Raw genomic sequence first — 19678 nt, 5'->3', positions numbered from 1 at the left:
AAGCAGAGTAAAAAAAAAGAGAAAGAAATGAGAGTGAAACGTTGATGATAAAAAAGGCTTCTGAGGCAACGCTTACTTTACTGTCGCTGAAGGAAGATGTGTATATCCATATAAACACACACATGTCCATATAAATACACACACATGTTCATATAAACACACATGTTCATATAAATACACACATGTCCATATAAATACACACATGTCCATATAAACACACATGTTCATATAAACACACACACATGTTCATATAAATACACACACATGTTCATATAAATACACATGTTCATATAAACACACATGTTCATATAAATACACATGTTCATATAAATACACACACATGTTCATATAAATACACACATGTCCATATAAACACACACATGTTCATATAAATACACACACATGTCCATATAAACACACACATGTCCATATAAACACACACATGTCCATATAAACACACACATGTTCATATAAACACACATGTTCATATAAATACACACATGTTCATATAAACACACATGTTCATATAAATACACACACATGTCCATATAAACACACACATGTTCATATAAACACACATGTTCATATAAATACACATGTTCATATAAATACACATGTTCATATAAACACACATGTTCATATAAATACACACACATGTCCATATAAACACACACATGTTCATATAAACACACATGTTCATATAAATACACATGTTCATATAAATACACACATGTTCATATAAACACACATGTTCATATAAATACACATGTTCATATAAATACACACACATGTTCATATAAATACACACATGTTCATATAAATACACACACATGTCCATATAAACACACACATGTTCATATAAATACACACATGTTCATATAAACACACATGTTCATATAAATACACACACATGTCCATATAAACACACACATGTTCATATAAACACACATGTTCATATAAATACACACGTCCATATAAATACACATGTTCATATAAACACACATGTTCATATAAATACACACATGTTCATATAAACACACATGTTCATATAAATACACATGTTCATATAAACACACACATGTTCATATAAACACACATGTTCATATAAACTCACCGTCCTGCAGCGGTGATGTATTGACAAACCCTTTGGTTTCCCTCCGGATCAATAAAGTATCGATCTCTTTCTAGATCAAAAAAATAATAATAAATCTGTTTCGAAGTGACGAACATCGGAGAGAAGTTCGAACACGAGCGAGGAGGAAACAACAGGAAGTGGAAACAGCATGTCTGATCAGACACACAGGTGCTGACAGGAAGTGGAAACAGCATGTCTGATCAGACACACAGGTGCTGACAGGAAGTGGAAACAACATGTCTGGTCAGACACACAGGTGCTGACAGGAAGTGACCGGAAGCAGAGCTCATTTTGATTATAATTATATAATCGGCTTTCTTCTCATAATTATTACGACATTTATGCAGTTAAAAGCCAAAATGACGACATGATAGTGTGGGACGTTACGATTTTATATTTTGACCTTTGACCTCGTAATTAAGACTTTTTAATCAAACAGTATGACTGAAGCCTTTTCTATCTGTCGTAACGTGACTTCTTCCATAAAGGATGAAATGTCCTGAATAACAAAATAAAACTAAACATTATGCTGCTGGGGAAAGACGTCTCTTTATTCTGTAACAGTCGGTATATTTACAACATCTTAAATCAGATTTGAGTGTTTTCACCAGCCTTAGGAAGTTTTATATCTTCTCCACTTCAGAGTTTTGATACTGTGGAGTTTTATTCTCTCGCTTTATTTCCCTTCTTCAGTTTTTTTTACAAATTTTTTTACCACTGCAGTTAAACTGTAATATATTTTATAAATTGTCTCGCTCAGTCGCTTTAATTATTCAGCAGCGTGGAGCACTTTCATTTGATCTGAAACTCAATTTTAAACTTTTATCTCCATGTCTTTTTTCTTTTCTTTTCGGGGAACCTGAATGTTTAGTCTTCCTGCGCCACGCCGCATTTCTCTACATCGACAGACGAGGGCGCCAGAGAGCCTCGACACGAAGCAGTAATGGAGGACATTTATCGACATTACTGCTGCTGTAAAGATATGTGACAGGCCGGAGAGATGAATGATAAGTGGGATGAAGACAAAGAGAGGAAGGTAAGGACGTTTCACAGCCTTCAGGAGCGCCACATAGAAACAGACTTCACATTACATCACGTTTTCAGAGAAGGAAAAGCTGGTGAAAAGAAAACATGCAGCTTACATAAACTGACTTAATGACATCTCTAACTGTGTAAATAAAAGCTGAATATAATGAAGATGTAAAAACCTTCTCTGTGACTATTTTGTGGCCTTCATGTAGAGAAACAAACCTACATTTTTCAGCTGGCTGTATGAAATTTATGTTCCTGGGAGCTGGTTAAACCCCCCCTCATTATTCAGTGAATGAATGCTCCTGCAGGAAAACAGCCTCTAAACTGGCTGCTTAGAGCTTTTCCACTGCTCAGATGATGAACAGAGGTCTGTGCCTGGATAAGGGACCTCTACTGGAGGCTGCTCCTCATGATATACGAGCATAATGTCCGTTTGGAGCCGCTCTTATTATTAAGAGGCCACTTAACAGGGCGGCCTGCGAAGAATGAAACGAGGAGTTCCTGGAATCAGAAGAACTGGAGGACTGAAGTAAGGCTGTTGAGATCTATTCACATTTGCGTGACACTGACTCATCGCTGATCTGCAAAGAGGAGTTTTTAAAAAGCTCTGAAAAGGAGCCGATAATGATGAACAGTCAGTAGAGTCGGCTGGTCTAATCGTTCCCTTTAGTTAAAGTCTTCTGTGCACGTAGGATGTCAAAATGTCAGATACTTTTGGATTGTACGTGTTTTAAAATGATACAATCTTTGATATTTTAAATTGGCCGTATCTTAAAGTACAGAAGCTTTAAAGGAAATCTGCTGCTGCCGCCAGTGAAGGAGAGAGAGAGAAAATATGTTGTTTGACACCACGTGTTTTAAAACCTAATAATCTCTGTTATTTCACTGATGAATGTTCTGGAAAAATCTCTTTATAATCTTTAGAGAAACGACAGATCTTTAGTTGTATTTATTAAAGGACCAATCAGTGAGCTGATTAGAATTAGATTAGAACACAGAAAGCTTTACAGACCCATGCAGAGCTGGCTAAACACTGAAGATACAGTGTCCACCACATGCAGAGCTGGCTAAACACTGAAGCTACAGTGTCCACCACATGCAGAGCTGGCTAAACACTGAAGCTACAGTGTCCACCACATGCAGAGCTGGCTAAACACTGAAGCTACAGTGTCTCTACATGCAGAGCTGGCTAAACACTGAAGCTACAGTGTCCACCACATGCAGAGCTGGCTAAACACTGAAGCCACAGTGTCTCTACATGCAGAGCTGGCTAAACACTGAAGCTACAGTGTCCACCACATGCAGAGCTGGCTAAACACTGAAGCTACAGTGTCCACCACATGCAGAGCTGGCTAAACACTGAAGCTACAGTGTCCACCACATGCAGAGCTGGCTAGACACTGAAGCTACAGTGTCCACCACATGCAGAGCTGGCTAAACACTGAAGCTACAGTGTCCACCACATGCAGAGCTGGCTAAACACTGAAGCTACAGTGTCCACCACATGCAGAGCTGGCTAAACACTGAAGCTACAGTGTCCACCACACGCTGAGCTGGCTAAACACTGAAGCTACAGTGTCCACCACATGCAGAGCTGGCTAAACACTGAAGCTACAGTGTCCACCACATGCAGAGCTGGCTAAACACTGAAGCTACAGTGTCCACCACATGCTGAGCTGGCTAAACACTGAAGCTACAGTGTCCACCACATGCAGAGCTGGCTAAACACTGAAGCTACAGTGTCCACCACATGCAGAGCTGGCTAGACACTGAAGCTACAGTGTCCACCACATGCAGAGCTGGCTAAACACTGAAGCTACAGTGTCCACCACATGCAGAGCTGGCTAAATACTGAAGCTACAGTGTCCACCTCATGCTGAGCTGTGTGAGAGGAGGGCGGAGACAGCTCTCTGTGATGATTAGAGTTTAGACTGCAGTACACATTTTAAACACTAGGGGGCGGAGCTACGTACTGCTCCTTTAAAACTCCGGTGAGGACTTTTTATCTGAAACAGACTGAATGTCAAGTTTAAAGATTGATGGTTTATTGGTTGTTTTTCTTTGAATGTTGCAGCAGAGTCAGACGAGGTGATTAGCAGCAACCTGCCTTAAAAAACAACAAAAACATTTTCTCCAGAAAAGATTCACAGTGAGTTTTATACGACGGGGATGGAAACCTGGTTTCATAAAGACCTCGTTCTGTGTTTGTCAAAACCTGGAAAACAGTCTCATCTGAGCTCATGGGTGCTGCTTCTCAGTCTCAGCTGACGTTGTGACTCAAGTTCAGACACGTCACACGGTTCAGTTAGAAGGAGTTTAACGTTTGTGAGTAAAATTGAATTGCCGGCTGACAAGCACATCAGCATAAACTGAAACTGAAAATTTAGGGCTCAGAAATAAATCAAATTTCAATTATGATTTTGGCATCCACGGGTCATGAAAATGATACCAGAGCAGAGTGCAGAAGTTTGATCCAGAAGTTGTGAAAATCAATGAATAATCATCCTGCACCTTTTTCTGAGATCATGTTTTTTCCTGTTTTTGTGTTTTGCTCCTCTGACCTCATCCATCAGCAGTGCGTTAAAATAACATCGTCCTTGTTATGAAACGTTTCACTGGACGCTGCGATCACAACACGCGTGTGGAGGCTCCTCGATGATGCGTGTGTGTGCAGGTCTGACTCTGTGTGTGTGAAGCTCCTGCTGTGCCGTATGTCTGCACTGCCTACATACAATGTAAATCCACAGACAGCAGTATTACACAGGATCAATATGAATGTACAAAGACGTGATGGCGAATCTGAGTGCAGGACGCCATCGACAGCAAGCCGCTGAAGAGAACCATGAAAACGACGACGACACAGGAAGCTGTGTGTGTGTGTGTGTGGGGGGGGGGGGTCGTCTCCATGTATAATCTATTATGCTTAATGGGGGTCCCATGTGTGACTCATATAGGAGGACCACCATGTGTTGGAATTGATCGGTCCGCCCGGCGCAGGACACCGTCCATATTCTTCATGTTCTCCCCAAACGGCGCCCTGATGATCCTCGCAGCCTCATAAACATCACATTATTGAATTTCCTCGATTAGTCGGCAGCCTTGAACTGGTCCAGTAATGGAAACCTGCCTAATGGCTGTGGGGCTGCTGGGATAATTAACTGAGAACAGGATGCAGGAGTTTAATTTTACATGTGAGCTAACGTTCTCTTTGCTTTCCAGCGGACTCGTCCTCGCCGCTCCTCGCCGCTCAGCGAGGCCGAGCGCACGCCCCTCCTTTCATCCCACGACGACTCGTCTCCCGCGTCGTGAGACGATGGGAGGAAATCTTCTAACCTGCAATAAAAAATAAAAATAAAAAAGAGGCTTTGAATGTTTGAGGCTTCAAGGAGATAGTGTGCTAATCAGCGAGCTAACCCCGGGCTCTGCTAACCACAGCGTCGACGTGATGAAGCGCGCCCTCGGCGGGCCGCGGCCCTGGACACGTGCGCCTCGTTTCTTTTAAAAACAGGCCGCGTATCAGCCATTAAATAATTTTGTGCTGTCTCTCCTTCAAAGTGTGTTCTGGTTTAATGCGAGCCTTCAGTCAGCCTTCTTTATTATGAGCCGTGGCATTCTGAGTAAAGGCTAAAGAGGCGCTCAGTAATGAGACGGTTGGCTTGTGTTGCTTGACATTTTCCAGACCTGATTGTGATGTGACGTTACCTCTGCTGCATAATTATTGGTGAGTGTAAATTCATAACCTGCTTTCTCCCGTTGCTCCATAATTAATACTTGTATTAATGCACAGTTGAGGTTTCTACGACAGAGCTTAAATACTACAGTAGGTGGGAGCAGCCTGAAGGGGATCACAGATCAAATCTAATTAGCTGTACCTAAGACATGAGGGAAATGCCTTTATGTTTATCCAGCTCCTCTAACTGCTTTTTGCCTTCAGGTTGTGATGAGGGGGAAAGTGTGGAGGGGCCCACAGGAGCAGGAACACGGACTGGATCTGCTCTGTGCTACACGCTCAGGTGAGGGAGAGAGAGCAGAGAGCCGGGGGCTCACTCACCCGCTTTAATTGTCCTGTCACTCATTAATGCACCTTCTTGTTTCAGTTAATGAAGCCTTCGCTGAACAGTCTCGTGGCAGTTGGACTTCAGAGAGCCTCCACAGATTTGTCATTTGGCAGATATGAACCCGTCACAGATATATGTGTCTGTTTCAGAACATACACGGAGGACGGAGGATGCTAATCGCTCCTGAAACGCTGCATCGTTCCGACCACCTGCATGTGACGTCTCTCTGTTAGCGCCGTTGTTTTGTGAATTAAATTATTTCTGCAATTAGGCCAATTTGCATAGAAAGGGGCCAATTTATTCCTCGGTTACCACGGCACAAACAGCTCCGGTGCAAGGGAACGCTGCTAGCTTCATGGCTGTGGACGTTTTAAATCATTAATTATATCAAAGTTATGTTGGTGTAAAATTCTTTAACCCTTTGCGTGTGATGGTCGGTGTCTTTTACAGGTTAAGCGTGCGCAGAAAGCCCGAACGTGACGCTTTAGAAACGCTGTCGTCACAATGTTTGTCCAGCAGAGGGCGCTCTGATACGCTCACAGGGGTTTTTTCTCTCTTCTTCTTTTAGTGAGCTGCATCGCTCTGTGTAAAGTTATTTTCTTCTTCTTCTTGACTTTTATACACAAGGGGAGGAGCCATGTAAACACAGCCTGACAACAACACAGCCAGCAGGACTCCAGCTTCTCCCTCACTGGAGACAGTCAGGACTCAGAGACACATTCACACAGGACACACTGGAGTTATGATTGATGTGGAACATGTCACACACTCGCCGTTTAAAAAGATCTTCTCAGACACTCGTGTGTTGAAAACAGCTGTGCGACCCGGTGGAGAACCACATCTGTCCACACAGGCCTCAAACTGAGCATCTGGGCTCTGAATGACTCACAGTCTGAATCAACCCACATCTTTACCAAGTGCTGCTGACGTCACCTTTACATTTCCTGTTGTTCTTTTTGAACCTGGCTTTTCCAGGAAGAATATCAGCCAACAAACAGGAGTTACATTAGGGGACCTTTCTGCCCCCTCCGTCCCATCGCGCCTCGTCTCCGAGGAGCTCAGAAGGTTTTTAAGCCACGAGGCTCCCACCTTTGCCTTCAGGAGCTCCGTCTGCTCGTGTTTGAGTAAAGGGAATGGATTCAGTCAATTATTCATTGAGTAAACATAAAGCTTTCTAATGTTGCTGGACTGCTCTGCTCGGTCAGATCTTTTTCTCTTGAAAGCCCTGCAGCTCTCACTTATCTGTGGGAAAAGAGAGATAATGAGACCGTTTGATCTTTTTTTTTTTAATGACTTTGTTGTTTTTCTGTTGGCGTCTCAGATAACTCCTGCAACCCTCTCCTCACACTCTGGCCTGAGCCCCGTGATTGAATTAGCCTTTGCTACAGCTATCTCCCGTGCTGGCATGTCACGGTGGATTTCAGCATGTGTGACAACATGATAAAAGACAGAATTTGATTTGCATTCATGAGGCACTTAGGCAGTTCAAAGAGGAGAAGTTAGAGAGCAGATTGAGAGCTCAGCGTCCTCTCAGACACTTTCTATTTTCGATATTTCACCTTAAATGACAGGAGCAGGGTGATGCATGAAGTCTGCTGCCAGCTTGTTGGGGTGCACACGGGTTCGGTTTCTCTCCCTCCTCAGGTCACAGATCGGAGGGACACCGGTGAGCGTGGGGATTGCTCGTGTGTCCTGGTGACACCGCCCACACTTTGTGCCACGTTAAAGACCACAGAGATCAACCGATATGAGCTGTGTGCTCCAGCTGCAGGCAGCCTGTGATTTAAAATTGTCTCGGGGCTCACTGCCAGTTACCAGAGTTATTGCCTGAAAAAGAACAGTTTGCTGCAGAGAGTGGATTCGGCTAAAATTGCAGTGATGGATTGTGGTTTCAAATTGATAAGGATCTTTCAGCAGGCGCTTTGATGAATTATCAAAGTGAATAGCCTGCAGATGCATCCGATAAATGAGCGCAGGAACATTGCATTGCATAGAATTACACGTCCAGCATGACATCACACCTGTGTCTCAAATAATTATTGATCCATTCACGTGTGCAGCGCAGGCTGACATGACATGGTGCACAAACTCAATGAAGCATGCAGTCGTGCTCTCCAGCCCATTATTTCCTTATCTCGTTGACAGTTCACATCCGTCCGCCCATGTAATATTTAGTCTCCTGACTCGACACGTACCGAGAGGTGAGGGGAATGGGAAGTGTGCAGTGCTGGGAGAATTAGCAGAAGCCACCTACAGATTAGGTTTGGAGCGCTGTGGGTGCTCGGCATGCTGGCAGAGTTGGAAGAGAGAGGAGGAGCAATCAGGGCGACAGTGTTAATTTGAACTCTGCTTTGCATACATCAGCGGCTGCAAAGACATATGGAGCTGTGCAGAGCAGGCCGCCTTACATCATCATGTTTACACAGTTTAACAGCCCAGATCCTATCATTTGCATTTATATTGAACCATTTTCCAGGGCTTTGTAGTTTCTCCGAGCAACACATGACAGACAGGCTGCAGAGACGCAGAGCAGCGAGGGGACTGTAACACAAACTTTGGAGAGGGCTGATGATGAGAGAGAGGGGAGCTAATGTTGAGCAAGCCGCCCTGTTCATCACAGCACTGGTCTGACTCCTGACACATTGGGACAGGAGCACATGTTTGCTTTCTCTGGACATAAGGACGAGTGATTTTCTCTCCAGCAGCACTTCTTGACGCTGAGAGCGGATTTGTGTCGCGCGGTGTCAGAGAGGACGCGTTTTGCCGCGCACGCACGCACGCACAGGCTCAGTCAGGCGGCCGCGCACAGGTTTGAGGCGGGGGACCCTCCTGACCATCACACTGGGTGGGGTTCACCGAGGAGCTCCGTCCCCGCGCGCCGCCACGCCCCCGCGCTTGGCGCTGTCCGGCGCTGTGGTGCTGAACGCTGGGTACGTTCAGAGCCAGCTGCCTGCAGCGCTGAGGACTGGCTGCACGCGGCCGTGCTGCATGGAGAGGACACGGATCTCTCGGGATGAAGAGGCGTTAAGTTCGGAGGGCTCTCCTGAGGGAACGGATCGTGGATAACTATGACGGACATGTGTCTCAAGTGTTTGTTCTTTTCTTTTTGATTGATTCTCTCCCGGCCGCCCTGAGGCGCGCGGAGGTGCTGAACTTACCACCAACATGATCTGGGGTGTTTTTTTATGCTGCATTCTGACGCCTGCTATTGGATATCAAACCAAGGGTCGACTGCCTTTCTTTCACGGGCATGTTTTTGAGAACTCTCCGACGGCGTCCAAAGTAAACGGACTGAGCATTCCGCTGAGGCGCATCGACGCGCAAAAATGGTGCCCGCGCACCGGAATGCACTTCAAACTGTACGGAAACGGCAGCGAAGATTTCCGCGCCTTCGCCCACCACAAGAAGGGAAATATTTTGTTGAAAACTTGCAGGGCTTTGGACAGGGAGGCTCGCGCAGAATACCTGCTGAGCCTGGCGCTGTGCTGTCAGAGCTGCGCGCCGGAGTCTGTCGCCTTCGATGTCGCGTCGGTAAAAGTGGACGTTTTGGACACCAACGACCACGAGCCCACTTTTCGCAGTGCAGACAGCGTGCATATAACTTTAGATGACACGACACCCCTCCGTAGTGTGGTTTACAGGCTGGAGGCGGTCGACGCTGACAGCGGCAACAACGCAGAGCTGACATACATCTCAAGCCCTAAAAACGGCAGCTTCTATGTGGTGCCGAAAACGGGCGAAGTTTTGCTTGTTGACTCGATCCTGGGGCTCCCGTCTCAAGTCACGTTCTGTGTGTTTGCCAGAGACCACGGGTGGCCCCCCCTCACCAGTAAAGGTGTCGTGGTCACTGTGTCTCCTCAGAGATGGGCGACGCGCCCCGCCGAGCTGACGGGGTCAGGGAGGGCAGGGAGGTCGCCCAGGGCACTGCTCGAGCCTGGCGCGGTGCTCTCCCTCAACGTGTCCGAGGACGCCGGCGTCGGCTCGGTCATAACGAGCCTGAGCCCCGGCAGGTTCCAGTCAGCCGCCTACGAGCTGATTTCCCTGGAGTCTGAGAGCTCTCCGGTCAGCGTGGGGCGCGACAGTGGAGATATCACGATCAGCAGGAGGCTGGACAGAGAGAGCGAGCCTTTCCTGGAGCTCACTGTTAAGATTCAGGATAAACGAGGTGTGTAGAATATTCCTCCATTAATCCGCATTTAAGTTAGGTCATGCACCCCTCCCTCATCTCCCCAGGCATTACTTACATTGTGCTGGTGATGCCCTATTTTAATGGAATGCTCCACATGACATGCTCATGGTAAAACTGAGCTGCCATCTGGACACCTCAGCCCTCATCAGTAGAGCCCCTCAGCAGGCCTGACAGCTCCATACATCCAGAGCTGTCAGTGTGTGCAGCACAGGCTCATTCCACAGGTGCCTCATTACCATGTGTCCATCCAAACACCTGAGAGCTCAAACACTGCAGCTGCTTCTTTCCCTCATTCATTTCAACATTTGTCCAATTTATTTTGTTGTGCGTGAGACGTTTCCGCTGATTGAACACGATGAGAAGTTTCTCAGTTTATGTTTGAGGACCTTTACGAGCTGCTTGAATTATGTCCTTGATTGACATAGTTTGCAAGTGTGAAGTTGTTTTCAGAGCTAATCCTGGCAGAGTGGCAAACCTCTCCTCCACTCCCTCTCTCTGTCTCTCATCTGCTGGCATTACCCCTCTAATCCTCCTCTCATTCACTCTCCAGTGCCGGGGATTTGAAGTAGCACTGCCACAATCAGGCAACCTCTCCCATCTCGGAGGGAAAGGTGAACCGTGTGGGCTCAAGTTTTGTTTTTGCTCCTCTGATAGTTTGACTCCCAGTTTAAAAAACAAACCAAAAAAAAAAAAAAAGTGGCAAGAAAACCCAAAATAAGGAGGAATCACGATGATTTGCTTTGTAATTGAGCGGCGCAGTGTGCAGGAAACAGTGTGTGCTGTTTTCATTTGAATTGCCTGCTGCTGTTACATTTCACAGCATGCCTGGGATTGTAATTGCATGCCTGATTGGGACACATTCTTGCTAAGGGGTGTCTGGAGGTTTTTTAGGGAGAGCAAAAATAGTCAGAATTCTGATGGGTTCCAACCCCCCCCCCCCCCCCCTCACAGATGCATAACAGAAATAAGCCGCTCTCTCCTGACAGATATCCAGATACCTTCCTCCATTTTACCTCTCACCTGCATAACTCTCCTCTCCTGATCAAAGACGTGGCGTGTCCTTTATCCTGTGACTGCAGATTTGCAGACAGGATCCTGACAGGCGGCGGGGAGGACAGGCCTTTCTTCTGCTTGTCTTATCCCCAATTCTCCCGTACACATGTCTGAGGCCATTTTTTTATTATTTTCTGAGATTTAACCTAATCTCCCACGTGAATTTGCCTCCTACCACTGGATGTGCTCGGGCGTTAAGATAAATTCCTGTTTTGTCTCAGAGATAAAGGAATGAGCTCACAGACAGATCAGAGAGAGAAAAGGATGAGCGAGCTGCTTTGTATGTGCGTCTTTGTAGGTGTCGGTTTGCATGCAAGTGAGAGACTGCGTGGTCGTACTGAAACTGACCCCAGCTACACAAACAACACTTCTAATAAGGCCCCATGCGTTTCGTCGTCTCGACTTATCTTCGCACCGTGAACTCTCCGTAGCACGGAGCGGTCCGCGGCGCTGACAGTCACCTGCTGAATGTCAAACAGGAAGCTGTGTCACACAGGCAGCAGTCTACCTGCGCTTCAAAGCAGGATCTCTGTTTGCCATACAAATATTTATTCACACGCGAGACAAAATAAAGAGCTCACTCACACAATCCGACGACGCAGCGTGACAACCCGACCGCCTGAAAGGAAAAACAGAACCAGAGTGCTTCTCAGAGACGGCTACAAAGGTCCAGAACTCGCTGTACCTTTCCAGGAAGCGTTTACTGCAGACTCTCTGTAGGGATTCTGCTCCATTGCAGAGTCTTCTTTTCATTATCTCCACACCTTGTGCGCACTGAGTCACTTTCGTTCTGACACTAGAACTGATGAAAAGACCTGCCTCTGGTGCTTTTCTTCTAAAACACTAAAAGGCCTGCTTCCCACACTATTATCACCTCAATGATTGGGCCTGAATGATAGCACAGAAAGATATGCAGCGTGCAATTACATTGCTCAGTATTACGTATTATAACGCAATGATGTGTGATAATTGAACATATGTTAGCTTTTAGGGTTGTCATCATACCAGAGTTTAAGTGCTGGGCTGCATTTTTTGATTTGCTTCCAATTGTCAGACATTTCAAGCACCTGCACTCAGTCTGAACTGCACAAATACATCAGCAACATGTCAGTACAGATGAAACTGTGGATGGATGAATTCCTCTCTTTCTCCTGTTTCAGTGAACACATGGAGATTTGGTACAACTGATGTTTTAAAACACAGAAGAATCTAAAAGTGTAGAACAATTTTAAAAACCCTTCTCATCTGTAAGTCAGACTTTCTGTCTGTTCTTCATGTTCAACGTTATATGGCAGCTTTTGCACACTTTCATTCCTGACATGTCACATTCCTGCACCCAGTTAAATTAGCAAACGTTAAAGGCAGCATGTTCTTCAAAACACACGTCACCATGTTTCTATAACTCTAATATGAGTCAGGACCACTTTGTTCAGATGGATGCTTTGACACAGTTATTTGTATTTGGCGGTCTGGCTCTGTGAAGGGTCTCCCTGCCCTTCCACGTGCTTATGTGGGAAGCAATATGCAGAGAGCAAGCGTCGATGACTCTGATGAAGTCAGAATAGCAAAACTGGAGGAGGAGGGATGTGAATGTGGTTTGTAGAGAAGCATAGGCAGCTTAAATAAGGCGGCATAAGAACTATCTGGCCAATAGGAAGCTTTCAGTAGATCAGCTGGCTGATGAGGCTTGATGAGTTGAGTCTGTCTCCAAACCCCCCAATGATGAGAACAGTCCATCCTCTCCATCTTCTGCCTGCTCCACTTTTCAGAAAATGTGTGCTCAAACAGGCCGTTTGGAGATGTTCCCTTCATGACATCACAAAGGGCAGTAGCCCCTCCCCCAGGTGTGTGACACTCCCACAGCTAGGTGTTTGTTCTGCCCTCTGAGTCTGCCTTCTCACCGTAAACAATAGGACATGGAGCCAGAAAGCAGCGAGTACACCCGAGCCCTTCCAGAGAGGGGGCGTGGCCAGACACAGCTCATTTACATATTTAAAGCTACAGACACAGAAACAGCCTGTTCTGAGCAGGGCTGAAATAGAGGGGTTTATAGACATGATCAAATACAGGATCAGAGTGGATTTACAACAACACACTTCACACACATGATGAAGAGGAGCGAGGACACTTACACTAATGAGGAGGAGAAGATGAGACCGTCTTTGATTTCTACTGAATCAGCACTGATTGATCTGAAGGGAGCTGATCATTTTAGCATTAAATAGTGTAAAGGTGTGGGTGCTACAGCCAGGCCTCCATACTGTTAAAGTACACACTCTGAGAGAAAGAATTCCTTTACATAAATAATTTGTTGTGATAAATTCAGACTTTTGCAGTGTCCTGATTGATATGATCGCTCTGCAGCAACAATAAAATATCAATTTATCGTGCAATCCTCTATTTAGCACTGTTAGCACAGATCATCTATTTGTTGCATAGATGTGCATCACAATGACTGATTTCCACTCCGCTCCATCTTTTTCTCTCCTTTATCTTCTCTATCAAACACACACGTTTGCTTCAGCCTGTGTGTGTGTGTGTGTGTGTGTGTGTGTTAAACGATGTGTGTATGATCTGCTGAGTGACGATGTGCAGTGAATGTGTTCATTAGCCGCCTAATTTGGGCGTGAAATGCTAATGACAGTGGTGCAAGTCTTTCTTATGTTAATAAGTTTGTGTGGTTACACGGTTATGATTAGAGCCCTCAGACGAGCTGATGTTTGGTGGAGATTAAAAAATCGACTTTGACACAGATATCTCAGATTAATTATTCTGGCACACTGCGGGGGGGGGGGGGGGGGGGGCTGAGACAGCAGGACGGGATTACTCTCAGCGGGGGTCCATCTTCATAGACCAGTTACCTGGGAGGGAATGTGCTTACAAAAACCCCTCATCCTGCCCCTCCTGGATGTGGTCTGTTTGAACTCTCTGCGCTCTTTTAAGTTACTTCTTTTTATGAGCTTTAATTGTGATTAAAATCTGGATTAATAGATTCAATAGATAATTGTGATAAAAATCATTTTTAATGGGCTTTTGGAAATTCTAATTTTGTGTTGCAGTATCTTATGCTTTTATTTTGTACTAGCACTGTATTAATTAATTTATTGATGGAGCTGGTCATTTCTGAACTGTAAGGTCGATGGTTCGATCCCCAGCTCCTGCAGCCACATGTCCGACACTTAACCCCAAGGTGCTCCCGCTGCTTCATCAGCGGCGTGTGAGTGTGTTAATGTTAAGTTAATACTGATGGACTCTGCAGCAGCCTCTACCATCAGTGTGTGAATGGATGAGTTCATACTGATGGACTCTGCAGCAGCCTCTACCATCAGTGTGTGAATGGATGAGTTCATACTGATGGACTCTTTACTCTGCAGCAGCCTCTACCATCAGTGTGTGAATGGATGAGTTAATACTGATGGAAATTAAAACAGATAAAGAGAACGACAAAAAAGTGAAATGTTTGATGTCATAGAATGTAATTTACTTTCGACCCTGGAGGTCGAACGATAGCTTTTGTAAATCGCTGGTTTTCAATAGCATATTTAAAATTCCACTATTTTGCATTTCAGTTTTTATTTTTCGGATACGGTGGCCATGAAGGTCTTAATATTTCACCTGCTGCAAAATGAATTTGACTGGTACACAGTAGAGGTGTGCTGTACCTGAGCGGTCACGCTGGACTTTAAGGCTGATGTGTGTTTGGGCTCAGTACTGATGGCCAGTGTGATTGTAAGTCGCCCTAAATGTCCCGCGTGGGTTGAGTTCTCGAAGCGGTCTGAATAGTAGAATCATTCTTGGCTCCTAAACTGAGCCATCTGAGAGTTGTTTGTTTGTTTGTTTAAATAAAATGAGCCAATCAGAGGTGTAGTGGCGTCGCTGCTGCTCCAGGGAGACGCTGCTGATGGAGTTAATGCATTCATTCTAGACTTTCCTCACATTGAGATTAACATGTCGGTGCAGTCGGCCCTGAAAATAAAGTTAAAATTTGCCACACAGGAGTAAAGTGCAGAGAAGTTTGCAATTATTTTATCACGGGGATTCAGTTAGTTACACACGCTCCCTCCTTAAAGTCGGAGCGCTGCAGCTGCTGTTCTGATCTGATTTGTCATTTTGTGACTGACGCGTTCTGCAGAGTGGGATCATCGTATTACAAACACTCCCTCTGCTCTGCATGAACAAAGAGCGGTGGAACCACTTTGGGAGTCTTCTTTACTCGCGCTTTCATTTCTGAAGCAATATTTCTTTATTACACATCATCATCATCGCAGCACTGTGATTCATTACACCACTTATTTTGTAATTACAGCTGCAAACTTCTGAATTACTTTCCCTTTCACTAAAACAAAACAAACATTTTCACTCTTCATTCTTGTCCTTTAATTACGCTCCTCTTTGCTGATGAAGAGCGCGAGGTTTTGTAACTCATCGCTGGAGTGTGTGTGTGTGGAGGAGAAATGGATTACATTTGCAGAAGTACTTCCTTGTTTGCTGAAGAAGAAGTCTGCAGCTTGGGGCCCTGTGATCGTAAGCCTCCTTTCTCCTTGACTTGATCCCCTGATAATGTTGGGGAAATATTTACCGTCTAAACTAAATCCAGTACAACACAAATCCCTGGAGAAAACATAGACGTGATATTTCTCTGACATTGCCTGTGTGTATCAAACCAGCAGCAGAGGAGAGAAAAAAAAGGTAAAAGCAATGGAAGTAGGCCATGACTCATGAATCACACCGACTGGTTATGTGCTGTTGTTTGGAGGAGAGGGAGTGAGGGACCTCTCCAGCTCTTCCTGTAAAGGATTTCTGCTGGCCCACCGAGGACGTCACTTTACATTTGGATTGTTTAGGCTTTTTAGCTTTTGCTTGTCCTGCCTGAAAAAGCTTTTTCTTTGCACCCAAGAAGGAATCAGTTAATGGTATTTGGCGTGTTTGGAGGAGTATTGAACGAGCGGCGCAGTCCTTTGTGAGTTTGAGTTGGTGTGGGTTTGGGGGGGTTGTTGGAGTGGTTTCTCAATCCCCTTTAGGTGTCTGTGGGCAGGGTGGCATTTAGCTGGTGGTAATCACCTCTTCTCAGCCTGTTTTGTCAGGAAGCATTCCCCTCCTCTCCTCCTCGCTGCGTCCTCCCTCTCCCTGTCTCATAGCTGGCATCTTGCTTCATGCTGTCTTTAATCCAATTTCCCCATTCAGACTTGCCCCACCATTGTATTTGCATATTCCCCCCTTATGATGTAAAATGAATTGAGAAGAGACCCTATCTGGTTTTTGTTTGTAATTTCTGACTGTGGGGCTGTTTGTTTAAGTAGAAAACAATTTCACAAAAAAGCTGTCCGCATCTATTCAATTTAGAAACAGAAAAAGCCCGCCGGTGCTTCTTTTGGTGTGTGTTAATCATCTGTGTGTGTGTGTGTGTGTGTGTGTGTGTGTGTGTGCAGATACTTTATTCATGTCTCGTTGTGTCGATGTGTTCGTGCATAAGCGAGTGCTAAATGTTGTGATTGTCTTCTCACTATCCCGTTAGCCTGAAGCTAAGATTCTCAGATTTGTTGCTTGTGACGACGTGCTGTGAAGCTGCAACACGCCTGCAGCACATGATTCCTGCTCTGTGGTCTCTCTCACATCAAATGGATGTGTGTAAGCAGCATCCCTGCAGCCTTTTCTTCTCTACAGTCCTAGCATGTTTCCAAAGCCATGTGGGAGGGAAGGGAAGTGCTTTTGCCACCGTTTCATTTTTTTTTATTTTTCTCAGAAAATGGGCTTAAGAGAGGAGCGAACCGACGGGGAGGGGGGCCGGCGCCTTTGCACGTGAGGAAGAGTAGTTTATTTATATAATGGAAAATAGAAAATAGAAAAAAATACTTTACTGTGTATGTTTTGCATTCAAAAGGCTTTTTCTGAAAAAACAAACAGAAGGTGACACTTCAAACACATCATAAACATCTTATAAACACCACCGAGCTCCAAGTCAGGAGTGAGCTAGATTAAAAGGCTGCTCTGCTCTTTCATCAAGTGTTCAGAGCAGATTACCAGATTGTTCAACTTCAATAGTGGGGATGTAACGATCGATTTCTAGCTTCCTCACGATTATTCCTTACATCCCTAAACACTAGTGAACAAGAAAAGGCACAGATACCTTTTCAATACCACAATAAAGTCCTGGGTACCGAATTAATTTTTTAATTAGCAAAACCATTTGCAGTTTAATCAGCGCCCTGCCTGCCTCTAAGATTGTTAGTTAGCTTTGTAAGCTAGCTAGTTAGCTTTGTAAGCTAGTTAGTTAGCTTTGGTTATTTTCGAGACTATTGATAATTGCGGTACTCTTAGGAATTAGTATAGAGGAGTATCACAGTATTCAGATTTAACCACCAGGGGCATAAGCGGAAATCCTTTGGGGGGGACAGGGGGGTCCGGACCCTTTTTACTTTAGTCTCTTATATATTTCACATCTTTAAGTTTGATGAAACAGACGACCAGCTGACAGTTCATCATTCTGTATATGAGTCAGCGTGTCCTCTGACAGCCTACATTTAACACGTGTGTTCGAACTCTCGTGATTTTTTATGGCAGCCTTAGAAACTCACCTCAGGAGGAGAGTATGTTTCACCATTCCTCCTCCACTTTAGCATTAGCATTATAGCATTGAATAATTAATCAACTCCTTAAGACTTTAGCAACACTACGTTTAACTGACGTGTATTTTGATTAAATAGTTTGATCAAGTCCCATCTGGTAACATGGAGGAGGCGGGGCTAACAAACACACTGGCCTCCCTGTGTGGAAGCTATCATGTTACACGTCACTTATTAAGATATAAAACACTTTGTAACGTTGTATTGAAGGTGGAAGCTGGAGCTCAACCACATTAGTACAAAGGCAGATTTTTTCTTGACAGACACTGCGGGGGATGGACTTAAAAAATGCTTTCACTGTCAGCTATCAAGCCAGACATGTCACCTACAGTAAGTATTTTATGTGTGTCGGCTAATCACCCAAGTTTATTCTTCTTCTGGGGGCCGGATTAGGGGACTGCTGTGGGTGTCGTTGTAGGGGAGGACTGTGATCCTCTAAAAGGTTTCTATTCAGGCGTTGGACTTCCTTTCAGAAAAGATTGGACAGGTGAGTTCATGTGGACTCTGAGCGTGCTCATACCTCGTTACGAGGTTAAAAGTGAGCACACTGAAGGGACGCAGAGTCACTATCAGGAACACTGAGAGGTCAGGGCAGGGTGTCACACAGTGTGGCTCTTAGAGCAGGGAGGTTAAGTGAGGCGGAGTTTAGGAACATGACTCAGACTGAGGAGGTAAGTCAAAGTTGGAGGCAGAGAGTGTAAATTTTTGCCTGTGTGAGATTGTTTTTCCTCTGTGGGTTTAAGCCTCCGAGAAGATAAGAAAGGGCAGCCAGATCACAGGCGGGGAGTCGGATACTGCCGATGAAGTCGGCTTGGTGAAACATAATTGTCAGACGCTCAGAGGGCAGGAGGGAGAAAGTGTCCGTGTGGCAGGAGGGGAATGAGGTGTGCTTGTAGTGGGGAGTGGATAGCTACAGGGCAAAGACAGAATATCGTAGTGGAGAAAAGGGCAACGTGTGCTCGTATTTGTCTGGGGATAGTTGGAGGGCAAATGGAGTGAAGACGGGGAGAAAGGTATGACTTGCCCTTTGGAACAACATGAAGAGAGATAGAAAGACAGACGATGTCACAAACAAACAGTTTGTGTCTCCAGTCCAGGGAGGGCTGCGGCACGGCGAACACAACCTCACATATTCAAACGAGAAGGACAGAGACTGCGTCAAAATCAAGAAAAACAGAAGCCATTTGTGGACCTCTACTTTCAGAACCAGCAGGTCTGTTCGTGTCAGAGCAGAACTAAAAAAAAACCCAACGCAATTACAGATGTGCGAACGAGGAATCTGCGAGTATGCACATGTCAGGGTGTTTACACCGGCGATGTAGCGCTCGTTAGCGAAGACACCTCCACGCAGGAAACTCATAAATTACAGAAGTTTGTTGTGCGAGGTGCAGTGGGAGGCGTGAGTGCTGCATATGTCGCAGTGCTGTGAGGACACCCGGTGGCGACAGGGAGTTTTTATCTGGCCGAGGGTCTGCATTATTGATGCCCATTACCACAGACATTGTCAACTCCAGTCTGTGCACACAGGCAGCCGCTGTCAGGTAAATGTCTGGCTGACCTCCGGCAGCACACACTCACAGAAAGAAAG

The 19678-nt window shown here is 45.3% G+C and overlaps 1 protein-coding gene across 1 annotated transcript in view; it reads left to right on the top strand.

The window, feature by feature from the left end:
* Nucleotides 1–9109: 9109 nt before the first annotated feature.
* Nucleotides 9110–19678, top strand: part of LOC306825252 (neural-cadherin-like) — a gene marked incomplete at its 3' end in the record, with an annotated part of 61009 nt that continues 50440 nt past the window's right edge. The window contains exon 1 of the mRNA XM_079345860.1: nucleotides 9110–10390. Coding sequence (XP_079201986.1) covers nucleotides 9391–10390 — 1000 coding nt within the window. The 5' untranslated portion in view covers nucleotides 9110–9390. The remainder of the gene's footprint in view (nucleotides 10391–19678) is intronic.

This window comes from Symphodus melops (genome assembly GCF_947650265.1).
Source record: "Symphodus melops genome assembly, chromosome: 6".
NCBI lineage: Eukaryota > Metazoa > Chordata > Actinopteri > Labriformes > Labridae > Symphodus > Symphodus melops.
Note: the sequence above shows the minus strand (reverse complement) of the source record. Positions and strands in the feature narration are given on the sequence as shown.